The sequence below is a fragment of the Gopherus evgoodei genome, chromosome 4 (genome assembly GCF_007399415.2).
Source record: "Gopherus evgoodei ecotype Sinaloan lineage chromosome 4, rGopEvg1_v1.p, whole genome shotgun sequence".
In the NCBI taxonomy this organism is placed as follows: Eukaryota; Metazoa; Chordata; order Testudines; family Testudinidae; genus Gopherus; species Gopherus evgoodei.
Window position 1 is genome coordinate 122,773,832 of NC_044325.1, and position 17,407 is coordinate 122,791,238.

The 17,407-nt window shown below is 48.4% G+C and overlaps 2 protein-coding genes across 3 annotated transcripts in view; both read left to right on the plus strand.

Annotated features, from left to right (window-relative positions):
• The window catches only part of LOC115650609 (inner centromere protein-like), a 17,974-nt gene extending 13,002 nt beyond the window's left edge, over positions 1–4,972 (plus strand). The window contains exons 11-14 of one of the 2 annotated variants that reach the window (XM_030560803.1): positions 807–818; positions 1,947–2,056; positions 2,396–2,516; positions 4,886–4,972. In XM_030560803.1, the coding sequence (XP_030416663.1) occupies positions 807–818; positions 1,947–2,056; positions 2,396–2,516; positions 4,886–4,924 (282 nt within the window). In that variant the 3' untranslated portion in view covers positions 4,925–4,972. Of the gene's footprint in view, positions 1–806; positions 819–1,807; positions 2,057–2,395; positions 2,517–4,885 lie in introns of those variants that run through there. The other variant, XM_030560804.1, reaches the window with a different exon arrangement.
• On the plus strand, positions 4,968–16,368 carry LOC115650610 (inner centromere protein-like). The gene is made up of 7 exons (XM_030560805.1): positions 4,968–5,074; positions 5,148–5,243; positions 6,008–6,171; positions 6,383–6,470; positions 6,792–6,893; positions 14,936–15,095; positions 15,749–16,368. Exons 1-7 carry the CDS (start codon positions 5,021–5,023, stop codon positions 15,961–15,963), a joined length of 879 nt encoding a protein of 292 aa, XP_030416665.1. The 5' UTR covers positions 4,968–5,020; the 3' UTR covers positions 15,964–16,368.
• The last annotated feature ends 1,039 nt before the right edge of the window (positions 16,369–17,407 follow it).

Here is a 17,407-nt window from a genome sequence, read left to right on the forward strand (position 1 = left end):
TGCTGGGTCCTAGGCTTGCACAGTTTCCTGTGCACCACCACCACGTCCTTTCAGGGTCTGCTAGGAACTGCAGCTTCTGGGAACCCTCCAGATCACTCACTCAGCCACCCTCTGCCCTTGTCCTTTTGCGAGCTGGTCCAGCAGCCCCTAGTGGTGGCCAACATCTCTGCAGCTGATTTCAGGGGGAGGGAATTCTGCATGCCCAACAATTTCTGCAAAATTCTGCATTGCACAGTGGCACAGAATTCCCTCAGGAGTATAGGTTGGTCCTGGGGTAGTGGTGGCATCAGCTGTTGCATTGAGGTGAGGGGTAGATCCTGCAGGGAAACAACCGTTTGGATGTATGTTTGCATGTTTGAAAAAGTGCATTTTTATAACCCCTTCATGGTATTAGGAGCACCTTAAAATCATAATGAATCTGGTCTTCCATTACCCCTATCAGTTAGCTAGTATCAAAGTCTCAACACATATTGTGACCTTGAACATCAACTCCTTAAAGCTTTCCTATGCATGTAGAGAAATCTTGGCTTCTCCATCACATTCAGCCCAAACTCATCATATTCTGGGATTGCCAAACTCTAGGATGGTCAGTGGACACTTCTGAGAATTTGAAATTGGGTCTTTGCTGCCCAACAGGCTGCTGGACAGTTGTAAGACAAGCAGCACATTGAGAACCAAAGCTGTTTGATCATCATAACTAACCACTGAGCAAGATGAGACTAGAGTCCAAAGGTTGTGGTTCTAGGGTTTACTTGACTAGTTCCAAAAGCAGTAATCCTTGTTTCTCCTCTTTTCTTTCTAAACAGGGGGATTTTGTTGTAAGTAACGACTCCTTAATCACAGGGTCTGTGGGCTCATATTGGGCACATTTATTACCTCTCTAATGGTCACTGGCAGCTCTTTACCCTCACCACTAACCTGCATGCAGACCTAATATTTCTTCTGAGTCTCATCTGAGAGCGAAATGATGATGTACTGGGCAGCATATGGAGAGTGTGTACACTAGGCAATGAGTAGAATTGTTCAGAGTGGCCCAAAGGGGATCATAGAATCATAGATTATTAGGGTTGGAAGGGACCTCAGAAGATCCTTTAGTCCAACCCCCTGCTAAAAGCAGGACCAATCCCCAACTAAATCCCAAAATGGCCCCCTCAAGAATTGAACACTCAACCCTGGGTTTAGCAGGTCAATGCTCAAACCACTGAGCTATCCCTCCCCCGCAAACTAACATCCAACAGTACCTGCATAAAACTTAGCCATAACAAATACAAACTGAGAATCTCTGATGAAGGGGATTACTGTTGGACATCTCATGGTGTATAAAATGCTTTCCAAGGGAAACAGTGGAAGTGATACTATTTATGTCACTCAAACTAGGCTGGCCAGGGCCCTGGAGAATATACTGTAGGGAATAATCATTCTTTGGCCACTGGGAATGAACTAGATGACTTAGAAGGCCTCACATTCTATCTTCTAGACTAAAAACCACGTGTCTATAAAGGACGCAAAGGGGTCCCCTTCAGGGCTCTGAAAAGAATGGAGGAATTTTCATGTTTGTAGCACTGACACTGGCTAGTGCGGTTAGGTGGTTTGTGGTGAATATAGCAACACGGTCACTGATGGTGTCTTTGCCTGAATGTGTCATCTGCAGTAACTGTTTCTGCTTGGATGTTGGGCCTGAGGTGTCTTTTAGGAATTGCCCCACTCATCCTCCGAGCTACTTTTCTTCTTCAGGAAATGGAGTTGTTGAACTGGCACTGCTGCAAAAACAGCACTGTCTCTTTCCTAACACATGTGCTTATTCCAGAGGGAGTGTGAATGTGTCTCTGACTGAAGCTGCAGTTCCTAGGTGTGTTGTCTCTGGCTTCCTGTGCCCAAATAACCTGGGGCAAAAACAAGATTATACCTAGCAGCTTGGTATAAACTGAGCTTCCTGCCCACCCCAGGAAAAGGAGCGGCAGCGGCTGGAGAGCCTGAGGAAGAAGCAGGAGGCCGAGCAACAAAGAAAACAAAAAGTGGAGGAGGAAAAGAGACGGCGCCTCGAGGAGATGAAATTGTGAGTGGCTGCCCCTCCAGCTGCTCCTTTTCTGGCTCCGTTCTGAAGCACTTCAAGGTCTTGTCTACACTGGTGACTTGCCCTGATTACCGCCATTGGTAGCTAGCTACAGCTACATTAGTGCAAACAGCTAGTGTCGGTGGTGTACAGCTGCTGCTGGTGCCAGTGGAGCTTACCCCAGTTTGAAGCAAGGGTAGGCTGAGCTAATGCAAGGCTCTTACACTCTGCAATAGGGGGTTGCACCAGTGCACTAGCTGCTCCAGTGCTGGGGCCTTGATATCTGTAACCAGGGCAAATCCCCAGTGCAGCCAAAGCTAACTGTCCCCACTCGTTCCCCAGGAAGCGTGAGGAACGTCTGAGGAAGGCACTCCAGGCTCGTGAACGGGTGGAGCAGATGGAAGAGGAGAAGAAGAAGCGGATGGAGCAGAAATTCTCTCAAAGTGAGGAGAAGACTGAGAAGGTAAGAGGCCCAACCTGGAAACAGAGCCCATAGGGAAAGCTGGGTTTTCTCACGGCAATGGGCTGTGAACCTGTAGGGGGTAGCAATGGATTGCCTCACTGCATGATAAACATGTCGGCAGTTACTAAAATCCTTGATGCTAGTGACACTGACCACAGGGGCCATGAGTGGATAATGAGGCCCCCTGGTATTTGAGCAAAAAGAGTCACTTCAGGGCCTATTCGTAGTCTTCTGTTCAACAGAGGAAGACTCTGCTCTGTCAAGTCCATGCAATAGTGTTTACTCCTATCATGGATTTCAGTCTCTATGGTATTCTAAGCTCTTTGAGGACTAGTAGTGGTGTCTTATGTTCTCCTGATCAAAGTCTTATCAGGAAGGCCTGTGCCCTGCAACCAGACTACAAGTGTTGAGTGGGGTGTTCAGGTTTGGGTTGGCTCAGTTCTCATCCTCCTGCCTGTGCGGTCAGCCCAGCACTAGTTGTGTGCCCCAGCTGCCACCACTTCACTGTGCTGTGTGCGCACTGCGAAGTGACAGGCCCTGCAGCTCCTTGGCGCACTCACTCCACAGCACACAGTATGCAGCTATGGGTGTGCTTGGTCACCACAGTGCTGATCCTGCTGAGTCAGGTAGTAACTCAGACGTAGGTTAGGGGTTTGTTACAGGAGTGAGTGGGTGAGATTCTGTGGCCTGCATTGTGCAGGAGGTCAGACTAGATGATCATAATGGTCCCTTCTGACCTTAAGTCTGAGTCTGAGGTTCATGGGAAGGGTTGCACTTAAGTCAGAGAACAACTCGACTCTCTCAGGCTTGGATCAGGTGAGCTTGGTTCCAGTCCTGGTTGGTCCTAAAATTAGGTCCAAACAGATCTGTACTTGGAGCAGGGAGGTCACTCTGTTCACACTGCACTAAAGCATGTGGGCTACTCCTGTAATCCACCTTCAGTGCAAAGGCCAATGCCCCTGCACCTAGATGAAATAGTTCCTAGTAGAAGAACTGCTTTTTGATTCCAGCCTGCTGACAACCACGCACAGCTCTGCTGAAAGGTGCATGTGTGACAGATGTGTCTATTTATACCACTTCTGTGAGGCACACTGTTGCAGGCTGTTCATATGACAGACCAGGGAGAATATGCAGAATACTCCAGAGTTGAATGTTGCTTGCTTCCAGGGTATTGCTGCTGTTCTTACACTTCATCAGTAGGTGCTGCCGAGTTAGAGATGTGCTATCTGGTGTCCTAAGACACTGGTTTTCAATCCGTGGTCACGACCCAGAACTGGGTCGCAGAATGGAAGGGACTTGGTCACGGCAGCTCTGATCATTAAAAGTCCCATCGGCAGTGCTGCCCGGCTAAGGCAGGCTAGTCCCTACCTGTTCCGACACTGTGGAAGTGGCGGCAGCAGCAGGTCTGGCTCCTAGGCAGGGGCGGGCCACGGGGCTCTGCGTGCTGCCCCCAACCTGAGCACTGGCTCTGCACTCCCACTGGTCAGTTCCAGGCTTGTGCACCTCTGCGTAGGACCTGGACCTGCTGCTGGCAACTTCCAGGGCACAGTGTGGTCTGCGGTGCCAGGACAGGCAGGAAGCTGACCGGGAGCCGCCTGAGGTAAGCCTGCACCCCAATCCCTTGCCCCAGCCCTGAGTGCCCCCACCCCCCCACACCCCAGCCCAGAGCCCCTTCCCATACCCTGAACCCCTCATTCCTGGCCCCACCCTGCAGCCCTCACCCCCACATCCCAGCCCTGAGCCCCTCCCACACCCCAAACCCCCCTTATCCCCAGCTTCGTTGAGTCACAGGCATCAACAATTTTCTTCAACTGGGTCGCCAGAAAAAAAGTTTGAAAACTACTGTTCTAGGGGCAACCCAAGAGCCTGGGGATCCAGCTTGGTTGGTCTGGATAAGCTCTGGGAGAAAGTTGTCATTCACTGAACCCCTTTGCTTCCTCCTTCCAAATGAGGACAAAAACTCAACAAGCTACAGAGCTTGTTCCCATTCTGGGTGATGGGGCATAAAGCAGATCTTTTCAGGATCCATCCTTCAAGGTTATGGGGAAAGACTAAAGGACTGTATCTTTCCCCTGCACTGACAACCAGAACCACATACAGTCCTCAGTACTCTTCTCCCAACCATGTGTTCCTCTCCACATGTTCTTGATTATTGCTAGGCCACTCAGCTAAAGTGAAGGAATCTTGCATTTGTGGTTTTACCTCCATGTCCCCTGTTCATTTTGCTCATCAGTTTGCCTGCTAGAAAACTGTACCTCAAGCAAAAAGGAAGCCTGCTGGCTATCCCTTGTTCTGATGAAAGGTCACGTAGCAGTATGGCATTCTATAATTTGGATTCTGTGTAACTCTGTTTCATGTACTCTTTCCAGTCATTCCTGGTGATGGTCTTCTCATCCTGTGAACTCTGAGGCTGAACTCGCTGCACTGGGTGCCATCTGCCTTTAAAATATGTACACGCTTCACTGGGGCTTTGGACTTTCACTCCACTCCAGACATCTTCCCCCATGGGATGTGATGAGCCCCCTACTCCTGAAGAGCTCCTGACTCTTCTTTCTATGGTAGATAAACATGTCAAGACTGGCCTGTGTGAGGCTGGGCAGGGTCCAGACCTGATGTGTGTGATTCTCTCAGGTGCGAGAAGAGAAGGTGGTAGAAGAAAAGATGAAGAAAAAATTAGTTAAGAAGACTGGGGATGTGGAGACCCGAAAACAGAAAGTGCTGCAGATGGTAAGAGCAAGATTAGGTCCCATCTGTAAGGAGAAGAGTTTGCATTGGAAAAACAGAATGATGGGAAATCTGCACAGTGTGCTTCATATGGGGAAGAGAGCAGAACAATAACTAGTAAATAGCTGTGGGAGAACAGGCCAGTGAGTGTGTCAGAATAGATTTATCTCCACACACACATACAGAGAGAGAGACGCGTGCACACACAGACTCTCTCTCTCTCTCTCTCCCCCCCCCACCTCCCCAATTTCCTACTGCTTTTGTGACCTGAAGTGCCTTCTTTACTTCCCAGTGAGGGTTGGGTACGGTCACTTTCCAAGTATGTTCTAATGCAGCTCACCATTATGAGTTGCATAGCACCATAAATCTGCATGGTGTTTTTTACTGACTTCTCCTTCATAGACACTTTTTTCCATAGGGCTGAAATTTTCAGACGTAGGTATTAGTTTCCAAACACTCAGCCCTCCATTTCCTCTAAGGGACTAGGAAAGCTGAGGTGCATAATTCCATCCCAGACTTCCTAGCAATTCCATGACTAAATGAATTCTGGAGATGGGTAACTTTGTGCTGTCCCCTAGACACAGGTCCAATAGGTGCTGGGGGCGGTGATGTCCCTCTTTCTATAGCAGCAAATGTGGCGGGCAGGAAGAGGGGCTGCACAACTAAGATCCAAGACACTAATGGTGATGAGGATGGGTCAGAGTAGGTTATGGTTTAAGGCTAGGAAAGGGCACTTGACCCATAATTCACCCACCCTCCCCATTTAGCATAGAAGAAGTGGACTTGCTTTGCCTTCCCAGGAGGAGGATGAACACAAGCAGCAGGAGCTACTGCAGAAGAGGAGAGAGGATGAACAGCATGACAAAGAGAGGAAGATTATGGAGCTGAAGAAACTGGCAGAGCAGCAACAGGTGGAACAGGCAAAGGAGAGGTGAGAGCTGGCCTGTTTCCACACTCCTGAGAAGAGGGAAGGGGGCAGAGTGACAAGAATGACAAAGCAGATCTTGTCAGTACTAGGAGAAGGGTGTGAGCGATGGGCTATAGTGGAGGGTTCAGGACACAAAAGGCAGGTATCGGAGCATCCTGGATGGGAAGTGACCTGGGTCCTTTGTGACTCACTTGGTTATGCTTTGATTTACCAGGAGTCACAAACAGCAAGAGAAGGGGAAGGCCCTTCACCTGCAGATGGAGCTTGCAGTGGTTACAGAGGAGGAGGAAAACCAAAAGAAGGTGGGGAGTTGAGACTGTGTTGTGCAGTGGACTTTATTCTATTTATGTCTCTGGCCTTGAGCATGCCTTTAGCTTTATCAGCTGCATTCTCCTAGTGAAGGGTAGCAGTGAGGCCTATAATCTCCAAGTGAGCAAGAGGCTGTGTTGGAGTCTAACAAAGAATTGCTGCTGTTCCTCCGTTGTGGAGAGAGTGTCTGGGTAGTGTCCCATCCTGCTGAGGGAGGGGATGAATGGGAGACTAGGGCTTCTCATATAGGACAAGTCAGATTTGAATAGAAGTGAAAACAGGGTGATCTGTTCATAACTTGGACTTGTTAACAGGAGGAACAGAGTCCAGAAGAGCAGGAACGGCGGGAAAATAAAACCAAGCCACTTGAATCTGTTGCTATTGTTCCTAGTAAATGGCTGAATATAACAGTGGAGGTGAGTGAGCCAAGAGCCTGAGCAAAGACAGGGGTTCCAGTATCTACTGGGCTCTAATTTCCTGGGTCCATGGAGGCCTTTCCTCTTTGTTTGGGTCATTCTCCTTCAAAGAGGGTGGGGATCTCTCTTATCTGAGCAGCCATAAGAAACTTGGCTCAACAAAGAAACAGTGGAGAGAATTCCTTTGTTTGGAATTTAAAACAAGTGATAGGAAATGGCCACACGATGGCACTGGATCCTGAGGAATCCTGGGAGTTGGTGCTGCATTGTAGCCTCTCACTAGTCACCCCAGGTAGCTGAGAAACTTCCATGTGTCTGCAGCTGCTTTAAACTCTAACTACCACTCATTGGAGTTGAAACACCACTGTGTTTCTAGCTTAGGCCATGTCTACATCTAAAATTTTGCAGCGCTGGTTGTTACAGCTGTATTAGTACAGCTGTATAGGGCCAGCGCTGCAGAGTGGCCACACTTACAGCAACCAGCGCTGCAAGTGGTGTTAGATGTGGCCACACTGCAGCGCTGTTGGGCGGCTTCAAGGGGGGGTTCGGGGAACGCGAGAGCAAACCGGGAAAGGAGACCAGCTTCGCCGCGGTTTGCTCTCGCGTTCCCCGAACCACCCTGCAAACCGCAGGGAAGGAGACCTGCTTGCTCGGGGAACGCGAGAGCAAACCGCGGCGAAGCTGGTCTCCTTTCCCGGTTTGCTCTCGCGTTCCCCGAACCACCCTGCAAACCGCAGGGAAGGAGACCTGCTTGCTCGGGGGTTCGGGGAACGAGAGAGCAAACCGGGGAAGGAGACCAGCTTCGCCGCGGTTTGCTCTCGTGTTCCCCGAACCACCCAGCAAACCTCAGGGAAGGAGACCTGCTTGCTCGGGGTTCGGGGAATGCGAGAGCAAGCTGGGGAAGGAGACCAGCTTGATTACCAGAGGCTTCCTCAGGTATGCTGGGATACCTGCTTATTCCACGGAGGTCAAGAAAAGCGCTGGTAAGTGTCTATACTTGATTACCAGCGCTGGATCACCAGCGCTGGATCCTCTACACCCGAGACAAAACGGGAGTACGGCCAGCGCTGCACACAGGGAGTTGCAGCGCTGGTGGTGCCCTGCAGATGTGTACACCTCCTAAGTTGCAGCGCTGTAACTCCCTCACCAGCGCTGCAACTTTCTGATGTAGACAAGCCCTTAGATGTGTTTGGTGAATCAAACTGAAAAGCTAGACTTAAGGCATAATGGGATCAGCTTTGCTTTTTCAAGCAGCCAGCTACTGCCTCTTCCGTAACTTCTGGTTGTCTGACGCCTGATACCATCTGAAACTTGACTTGTCTTGTATTCTGTGACTGTATTTTATAGCTCACTGGAAAAACGAGGGACTCTTTATTGGGTTCACATGGGAAATGTCCTTGCAGCAGGTGGTCGGTCTCATTTTGACATGCTGTCTCTGCTCAGCCATGCTGGAACAAAGCCCTTATTTTCTGCTCTCAGCAGTGAAATTGGCCTAAGTGACCGTCTCATGGGTTCTTACGCTTATTTCTAAAAATGACTAGGTGTTGCACTTACCTGTAGTCAGGAGTTGAATGTTAAAAACTTCATGTTGTCTTATGGCTTGTATTATGGCTAGGAATTCCTGTCATAGTCCCACAGTACTAGGCTCTATACAAACAAGTAACACTGTGACGGGTTAGATCACAGAACCCCCTTTGGGAGCTGCCATCTGATGTGCTGAAGCTACCTCTGATCCTGTCTTCCCTGCCAGCTCAGGACTCCAGCATCCTGTCTTGCAGAGCCAGACACTCCCATCTGCTCCAACAAAGACCCAGGGTCTGAATTACTTGCCCCAAAGCTGCAGGTTTACCTGAAAACAGCTAACAGAAGTGTGCTTGTCTTTAACACTCAGATGCCCAACTCCCAATGGGTCTAAATCCAAATAAATCGTTTTACCCTGTATCAGTCTTATGCAGGATAAACTCACAAATTGTTCACCCTCTATAACACTGATAGAGAGAGATGCACAGTTGTTTGCTCCCCCAGGTATTAATACATACTCTGAGTTAATTAATAAGTAAAAAGTGATTTTATTAAATAGAGAAAGTAGTATTTAAGTGGTTCCAAGTAGTAACAGACAGAACAAAGTACGTCACCAAGCAAAATAAAATAAAACACAAATTTTATGTCTAATCAAACTGAATACAGATAATCTCACCCTTAGAGATGCTTCAGTAAGTTTTTTCTCAGACTGGACACCTTCCAGGCCTGAGCACAATTCTTTCCCCTAGTATAGCTCTTGTTCCAGTTTAGGTGGTAGCTAGGGGATTCTTCATGATGGCTCCTCTCTTCTTTGTTCCACCCACTTATATATAAAATCTTATGCATAAGGCGGGAATCCTTTGTCCCTCTGGGTTCCCACCCCCTCCTCCTAGATGGAAAAACACCAGATTAAAGATGGATTCCAGTTCATGTGACCTGATCACATGTCACTGTAAAACCCCAAACCTTCATTCCTCCCAGGGCTTGTCTACATCAGAAAGTTGCAGCGCTGGTGAGGGAGTTACAGCACTGCAACTTTGAAGGTGTACACATCTGCAGGGCATCACCAGCGCTGCAACTCCCTGTTTGCAGCGCTGGCCGTACTCCCGTTTTGTCTCGGGTGTAGAGGATCCAGCGCTGGTGATCCAGCGCTGGTAATCCAATGTAAACACTTACCAGCGCTTTTCTTGACCTCCGTGGAAGGAGGAAGCCTCTGGTAATCAAGCTGGTCTCCTTCCCCAGCTTGCTCTCGCGTTCCCGGAACCCCGAGCAAGCAGGTCTCCTTCCCTGCGGTTTGCAGGGGGGTTCGGGAACGCGAGAGCAAACCAGGAAAGGAGACCAGCTTCGCTGCGGTTTGCTCTCCCGTTCCCCGAGCAAGCAGGTCTCCTTCCCTGCGGTTTGCAGGGGGTTCGGGAACGCGAGAGCAAACCGCGGCGAAGCTGGTCTCCTTTCCCGGTTTGCTCTCGCGTTCCCCGAACCCCGAGCAAGCAGGTCTCCTTCCCTGTGGTTTGCAGAGGGGTTCGGGAACGCGAGAGCAAACCGGGAAAGGAGACCAGCTTCGCCGCGGTTTGCTCTCCCGTTCCCCGAGCAAGCAGGTCTCCTTCCCTGCGGTTTGCAGGGGGTTCGGGAACGCGAGAGCAAACCGCGGCGAAGCTGGTCTCCTTTCCCGGTTTGCTCTCGCGTTCCCCGAACCCCGAGCAAGCAGGTCTCCTTCCCTGCGGTTTGCAGAGGGGTTCGGGAACGCGAGAGCAAACCGGGAAAGGAGACCAGCTTCGCCGCGGTTTGCTCTCCCGTTCCCCGAGCAAGCAGGTCTCCTTCCCTGCGGTTTGCAGGGGGTTCGGGAACGCGAGAGCAAACCGCGGCGAAGCTGGTCTCCTTTCCCGGTTTGCTCTCGCGTTCCCGAACCCCGAGCAAGCAGGTCTCCTTCCCTGCGGTTTGCAGAGGGGTTCGGGAACGCGAGAGCAAACCGGGAAAGGAGACCAGCTTCGCCGCGGTTTGCTCTCCCGTTCCCCGAGCAAGCAGGTCTCCTTCCCTGCGGTTTGCAGGGGGTTCGGGAACGCGAGAGCAAACCGCGGCGAAGCTGGTCTCCTTTCCCGGTTTGCTCTCGCGTTCCCGAACCCCGAGCAAGCAGGTCTCCTTCCCTGTGGTTTGCTGGGTGGCTCCGGGAACGCGAGAGCAAACCGCGGTGAAGCTGGTCTCCTTTCCCGGTTTGCTCTCTCGTTCCCGGAACCCCGAACAAGCTGGTCTCCTTCCCTGCGGTTTGCAGAGGGGTTCGGGGAACGCGAGAGCAAACCGCGGCGAAGCTGGTCTCCTTTCCCGGTTTGCTCTCACGTTCCCTGAACCCCTCCTTGAAGCCGCCCAACAGCGCTGCAGTGTGGCCACATCTAACACCACTTGCAGCGCTGGTTGCTGTAAGTGTGGCCACTCTGCAGCGCTGGCCCTATACAGCTGTACTAATACAGCTGTAACAACCAGCGCTGCAAAATTTTAGATGTAGACATGGCCCCAGCCTGACTCACAAGAAGGCCTGCCCACAAACAGCCATTCAGTCAATTGCTCTGGTTAATGAGTCATCAAAATTCCAGACCACCATTAATGGCCCACACTTTGCATAATTACACTAGGCCCTCAGAGTTATTTCATATTTCTAGTTTCAGATACAAGACTGTTACCTTTATACAAATAGGATGATCACACTCAGTAGATTATAAGCTTTGTAATGATACCTTACAAGAGACCTTTTGTATGAAGCCTATTCCAGTTACATTATATTCATTTATTAGCATATTTTTATAAAATCATATAGACTGCAATGTCACAATCACTCCGTGCTCCAGAGAGATTACAGTTCAGGGGTCAGATTGGACATGACAGGTGGACAAATGGAGAGGGTGAGGGGAATGAAGTTACACAGTGAACAGAGATTATCAGAAAAACGCAAGTCTCTTCTTGGCATTTGCCTCTCCCGTGCCAAATGGAAACAATTTGTAGGCATTACAGCAGAGTGAGACTTTAAGAAGGGATTCAAAGGTCAATAAGTGGGTGGCTCTTCAAATGTTGACTTTTGTCCCATATGCGTAGTATCTGACAACTAATGCAAGACACTTACCTTCTCTTTGTGTGGGGAAGATGTGTAACCGAGGCCTTGTCTACACCACAAAGTTGCAGCGCTGGTGAGGGAGTTATAGCGCTGCAACTTAGGAGGTGTACACATCTGCAGGGCATCACCAGCGCTGCAACTCCCTGTTTGCAGCGCTGGCCGTACACCCGTTGAAACTCGGGTGTAGAGGATCCAGCGCTGGTGATCCACTCACCAGCGTTTTTCTTGACCTCCGTGGAATAAACAGGTATCTCAGCATACCAGAGGAAGCCTCTCTGGTAATCAAGCAGGTCTCCTTCCCCGCAGTTTGCTCTCGCGATCCCCTAACCCCCGTGCAAGCAGATCTCCTTCCCCACGGTTTGCAGGGGGGTTCGGGGAACGCGAGAGCAAACCGCGGGGAAGCAGGTCTCCTTCCCCGCGGTTTGCTCTCGCGTTCCCCTAACCTCCGTGCAAGCAGATCTCCTTCCCCGCGGTTTGCAGGGGGGTTCGGGGAACGCGACAGCACACCGCGGGGAAGGAGATCTGCTTGCACGGGGGGTCGGGGAACGCGAGAACAAACCGCGGGGAAGGAGACCTGCTTGGGGGGGTGGGGTGTTCGGGGAACACTGGAGCAAACCGCGGGGAAGGAGACCTGCTTCCCTGCAGTTTGCTCTCGCGTTCCCCTAACCCCCCTTGAAGCTGCCCAACAGCGCTGCAGTGTGGCCACATCTAACACCACTTGCAGCGCTGGTTGCTGTAAGTGTGACCGCTCTGCAGCGCTGGCCCTATACAGCTGTAACAACCAGCGCTGCAAAATTGTATATGTAGACATACCCTGAGTCAGCGACTCCTTCCCTTGGTTTGAAAAAGGTCCGACTCCTGAAGCACTTTGTGGTTGTATGAAGCCCCTTAGGTGTGTGTGCTTTTTCAGGAGATTTTGATGCTGTAGAACAGAAGCGCTAAGCAGGCTGCGATAAGTAGCTTCCTTGCCTCTGCTGCTGTAAGGAGGGAGTGAGATGGAAGGAACAGGACCTGTTCCTTCCATCTTCTCACCTCCTACCCTAAGAACTATCAAACAGCGAGTGGTGCTCAGTCCTGTATAGTGTACTGCATAGACAAGCATCAGTGAGTTTACAATCAGAGTAATTGTTGTTGCTACTTTTAGTTGTACTTTCCAGCCATATTATTCCTGTTGTATGAAAGATGGCGCTGCTGAATACCAATAGGGTGAAAAAACAGGGCAACTTGCTGCTTTTCCAAGAATGATATTGTTGATGTTGATCTTTTGATTGTATACAGCTCATTTTTTTTAAAAAAAAAATATTTATCAGCAACACATGGCTTTAGATGAGTCTCTGCACTTAGCTTGATATTTTTTTTCAGGTTAATTATAGAATAGCAAATATCTGACATCAAATGTGACTCAGATAAACTGAGTAAACCGTGTTGTATACAGCGGTCCTGTAGCTGAAAATGTTACACTTCAGCACAGCCTGGTAGCTTACTATGTGAGGGCTTGTCTACATCAGAAAGTTGCAGCGCTGGTGAGGGAGTTACAGCGCTGCAACTTAGGAGGTGTACACATCTGTAGGGCACCACCAGCGCTGCAACTCCCTGTTTGCAGCGCTGGCCGTACTCCCGTTTTGTCTCGGGTGTAGAGGATCCAGCGCTGGTGATCCAGCGCTGGTAATCAAGTATAGACACTTACCAGCGCTTTTCTTGACCTCTGTGGAATAAGCAGGTATCCCAGCATACCTGAGGAAGCCTCTGGTAATCAAGCTGGTCTCCTTCCCCAGCTTGCTCTCGCGTTCCCCGAACCCCGAGCAAGCAGGTCTCCTTCCCTGCGGTTTGCAGGGTGGTTCGGGGAACGCGAGAGCAAACCGCGGCGAAGCTGGTCTCCTTTCCCGGTTTGCTCTCGCGTTCCCCGAACCCCCCTTGAAGCCGCCCAACAGCGCTGCAGTGTGGCCATATCTAACACCACTTGCAGCACTGGTTGCTGTAAGTGTGGCCACTCTGCAGCGCTGGCCCTATACAGCTGTACTAATACAGCTGTAACAACCAGCGCTGCAAAATTTTAGATGTAGACATGGCCTGAGAGATCCATGTTCAAGTCTTAATTCCTCCCTTCACAAACCCTCTCATTGGCATGAATTGGAAGCACAGCCAAAGCAGCCTGCTCAGCCACAGCTTGCTCAGCTCCTACAGGGTGGGTGGGTGTGCATGCGTGGTGGGGAGAGAATGTGCTCTTTTTTTTTTTTACCATACAAGGATCTGCACTGGCGTATGGAGTGACTTTCTGTGCTGTAACATGCAGTTTAAGACTAGAGCTAAGCTTGTAAGCCTTTTCTGGGTGGCTACAGAGACTGCCCTCTGCAGTTACAGGGAAGCTGCATTTTCTGTAGGTCATTGCCCTATAGCAATGGTATTTACATCTCAGAAATGCTCTGCTGTGTGCGGTTATTATAGGACAATGCCCTGCAGTATTGCTTTTGGAGCATGTGGATGCCAGTCTAGGGCCATGGCTGCACTGGTGCTTTACAGCACTGCAACTTTCGCGCTCAGGGGTATGAAAAAAACATCCCCTTGAGCGCTGCAAGATACAGCGCTGTAAAGCCTCAGTGTAAACAGTGCTGCAGTGCTCGGAGCGCTGCATGCTACACTTGTAGAGGATGTGGAGTATGTGCAGCGCTGGGAGAGCTCTCTCCCAGCACTGGGGCTGCGACCACACTCGAAACTTCAAAGCGCTGCCGCGGCAGTGCTTTGAAGTGCAAGTGTAGCCATACCCTCAGTTCAGTTTTTATTTATTTATTTTTTGTAAATGAGCTTTGACAAGAATCTAAGGAAGCCGCTTAGGCTCAATTGAAAAATCTCAGCCCAAATTATTTAATCAGTATATTTCTTCTGACTTATCATGTGACTATTGTTGCCTTCCCATAAATGGACAGGCGTGATCTCTGGATCTGGTGTTTTGGAGTGGGATTGAAGATCAGGTGTAAACATGACATTGACTGCCAGAGTCACACCATTGCCACTTCCTGTCTTCCGGGGCTCATCTTTGTTCCCTCCAGGGCAGAGTATCTGTTTCATTCTCCTGCCCATGGAGACTCATGGCAGAAGAGTAATGTGTGATTCAAACCTAGTGTTGTATGGATAGCAGCAATGCTGTATATATTGATAAACTTGTTGGTGCTGACACTTGCTGTCCTACCACTTGCTTTTGGCACCAGTGATTCTTGGAGTACACAATGTAAATCTCCTTCTCCTAGAACCTGGAATATTTCTATCAGAAATAACTAATAGACTAATCAAAATCAACAGTGGGTTCTTCCCAGAAACTCAAGCTGTCTCATCAGCAACACTACGTAGAAGTATCATTATAAGGTAATTGGGTTGTTTGGGGTTTTTTTAAGGCTATATATCTAACTTTTCTATATGGTTACAGAAATCTCCTGTCACTGACTCCTATCAAGGGCCCCCTTTAGGCTCAAAAGAACCCAGATTCCCCAAGGTAAATCCAAATAACTATGGGCTGGATCTGAACAGTGATGACTCCACAGATGATGAAAGCCAGCCTCGCAAGCCCATCCCTGTCTGGGCCTCTGGTAAGTGCAAACCTTGTTGTTATACTCACTGAAACTTCATCTATGAGAATTTGGAAGACCCTAGATTTCTCAGGGAGTCTTAGAAGTGGAGGAAGCCACAGTTTAGGCTAGAAGTCCATGAGACTTCAGCTTACTGCAATGCCATATGGTATTAGCTTTGAATGGTAATCTGAGCAGGAGCTGCATTCCTGCAGGCACTCTTGTTTGAATGTTAATTCGGAATCCCTTGTGCCCATCCCTAGAACTGAAGCACTTTTGCAGTGTCTGAAAACAGAAGGCTAGGGACTTCATCAGTGCCTTTCTTTCAGTAATGGGTTTTCTACAGTATTTGGGATACCTGGAATGTGAAAGATGCCTTGGAAACCAATTATATTCTTTGCATGAGGGGGAATGTAAGATTCTATATGAAGCCAGGCAAAACCCTACCTTGATCCAGTACTGAGAATTCAGTATCTGCTATGTCCTCCCCAGATCTCTTCCAGGACTGGCTCTGTGGGGCCCTTCTGCAGGGCGAGAGAGCCTGGAGGGTTGCTTTTAGATCTTGGCTTTCATGCACTGATTCGCAGTAATCATGGTACCAAGGGACTGAGGTTTAACAGGAGCCATGAGATGCTACTTAGATTGCTTGTGTAACATGGTGGTTATTTTCCCAGGGGCTCGGCTTAATCAAGCTGTTACATACCAATATTACAACCCTCCAAATATTGAGACGCTCTTTGGGCTGATCATAAGCCCTAAACTTGAGGACATTTTCTACAAGAACAAGCCACGGTATTTCAAACGCACCAGCTCTGCTGTCTGGCACTCACCACCCCTTCCCGGTACCAAATCTACACTGGGCCTGCCTTACAACCTGAAAAAGTACTGAGGAAGGAGAATGTCCCTCTTCTGTCCACCTGCCATTTCAATGTTGTCCTGGTTTTTGTGTAAAGAAGAAAAATCTTTAAGATCTGTTTTTTTAATATTTGCAAAGAATAAAAGCTTTAATAAAAGTTCATGTTAAAATAATCAGGGCCACTTTCTTTCCTGTCTGGGGTGGGTTTTTGTTGGCACATAGCTTATCTTCTTGGGGTAAGTGAAATGCCCAAATAAAAGAGCTGCATGGAAGATTATATCTCAGATGAGTAGGACTTGCTGTCTTCAGGGCCTGAGCTCTTCACTTGCTCCTTAGTAGTTAAAATGTATGGCTTTTATAGTGCCCTCTAACTTTGATCTGAAATCTTCATGCTTTGTCTTAGGCTGGAAGTGACTTTTATTTGGAGTGTTTGATATGCCTGAATGGATTTTTATCACTCAGTGTTTTTGTGTTTTTTTAAAAAAAAAAATAATAAACTAAATCAAATTTCAGATGCTGCTCTTCCACTCAACTCAAAAGCAGTTCTACTAATCTGTATATATCAACTGGGAGCCTTTCCTCTTGACTTCTTTCCAATCTGTAACAGCTGAAGGAGCATCTTCAGAGTTACGTTCCAGTCAGGTACCAAAGTGAGACATCCTGAGTGTGTGGCAGTCCATGCAGTTAGTCTTACCAGTTACTCCTGTCTGATGCACTGGAAGAAGTGGGGTGGACTGAACCTGTGGACTTCTTCAAAGGGTGGATTTGATTTAAATCACTAGTCAGGAAGACTGGATTTAATCATAGTTTTCTACATAAAAGTGCATTCATGCAGTTATAACCTTAATACATATTCTTCACAACTCAGATATACAAGTAGGTTTCATTTTTAGAAGGTACGCACTATACATTTTTAAACAGATTTATTTTGAAAACTTTTCAGATTCGTTTTACAGCTATATCAGAAAATGAATGATTGTTTGGTTATTTCATTTACCAAAGGTAATTGAAGCAGATAGTTCAGCTCCCAATGACCTCATTAATATCTCTAATTCATCAGGTTAATCATTAATAGTTGGAGGATTTTCTTGTTGTGCTGTATTTGGAAGAGAACATCACCAGCGAGACATTTAAATTGTTTTGTTTAACTAAAATAAATATTCTGGATTTTTTTCTTCAACAGCAAACACATAATATTTTAACAAAACCAGCATATGTTCCTCGCTTCTCACATTTGTCTCCAGACTTCTCCTTGTCCAGACCTATTCCACCCCCAACCAACCTCTATTCATTCAACTTTTTGAAACTGCACTTTTTTAGAGAGAGACTCTGTACACAAATTTGCAGAGGGACAATAGAGTTAAGGAGGTATTTCTCACATCTCTATTTTATTTATTTAAAAACATTATTGCTGTTAATAAGCATGTTATCTCTGGAGACACAAATCCACAGTTTGAGAACTGCAAAATTAAGCATC

Bases quoted from the DNA above. Each gene is read 5' to 3' on its own strand.
- LOC115650610 (XM_030560805.1), top strand. From the start codon at position 5,021: ATGGGATGTGATGAGCCCCCTACTCCTGAAGAGCTCCTGACTCTTCTT. The intron at 5,075-5,147 runs GTAGATAAACAT...TGATTCTCTCAG, and splicing joins TCCTGACTCTTCTTTCTATG to GTGCGAGAAGAGAAGGTGGT. The intron at 6,172-6,382 runs GTGAGAGCTGGC...TTGATTTACCAG, and splicing joins GTGGAACAGGCAAAGGAGAG to GAGTCACAAACAGCAAGAGA.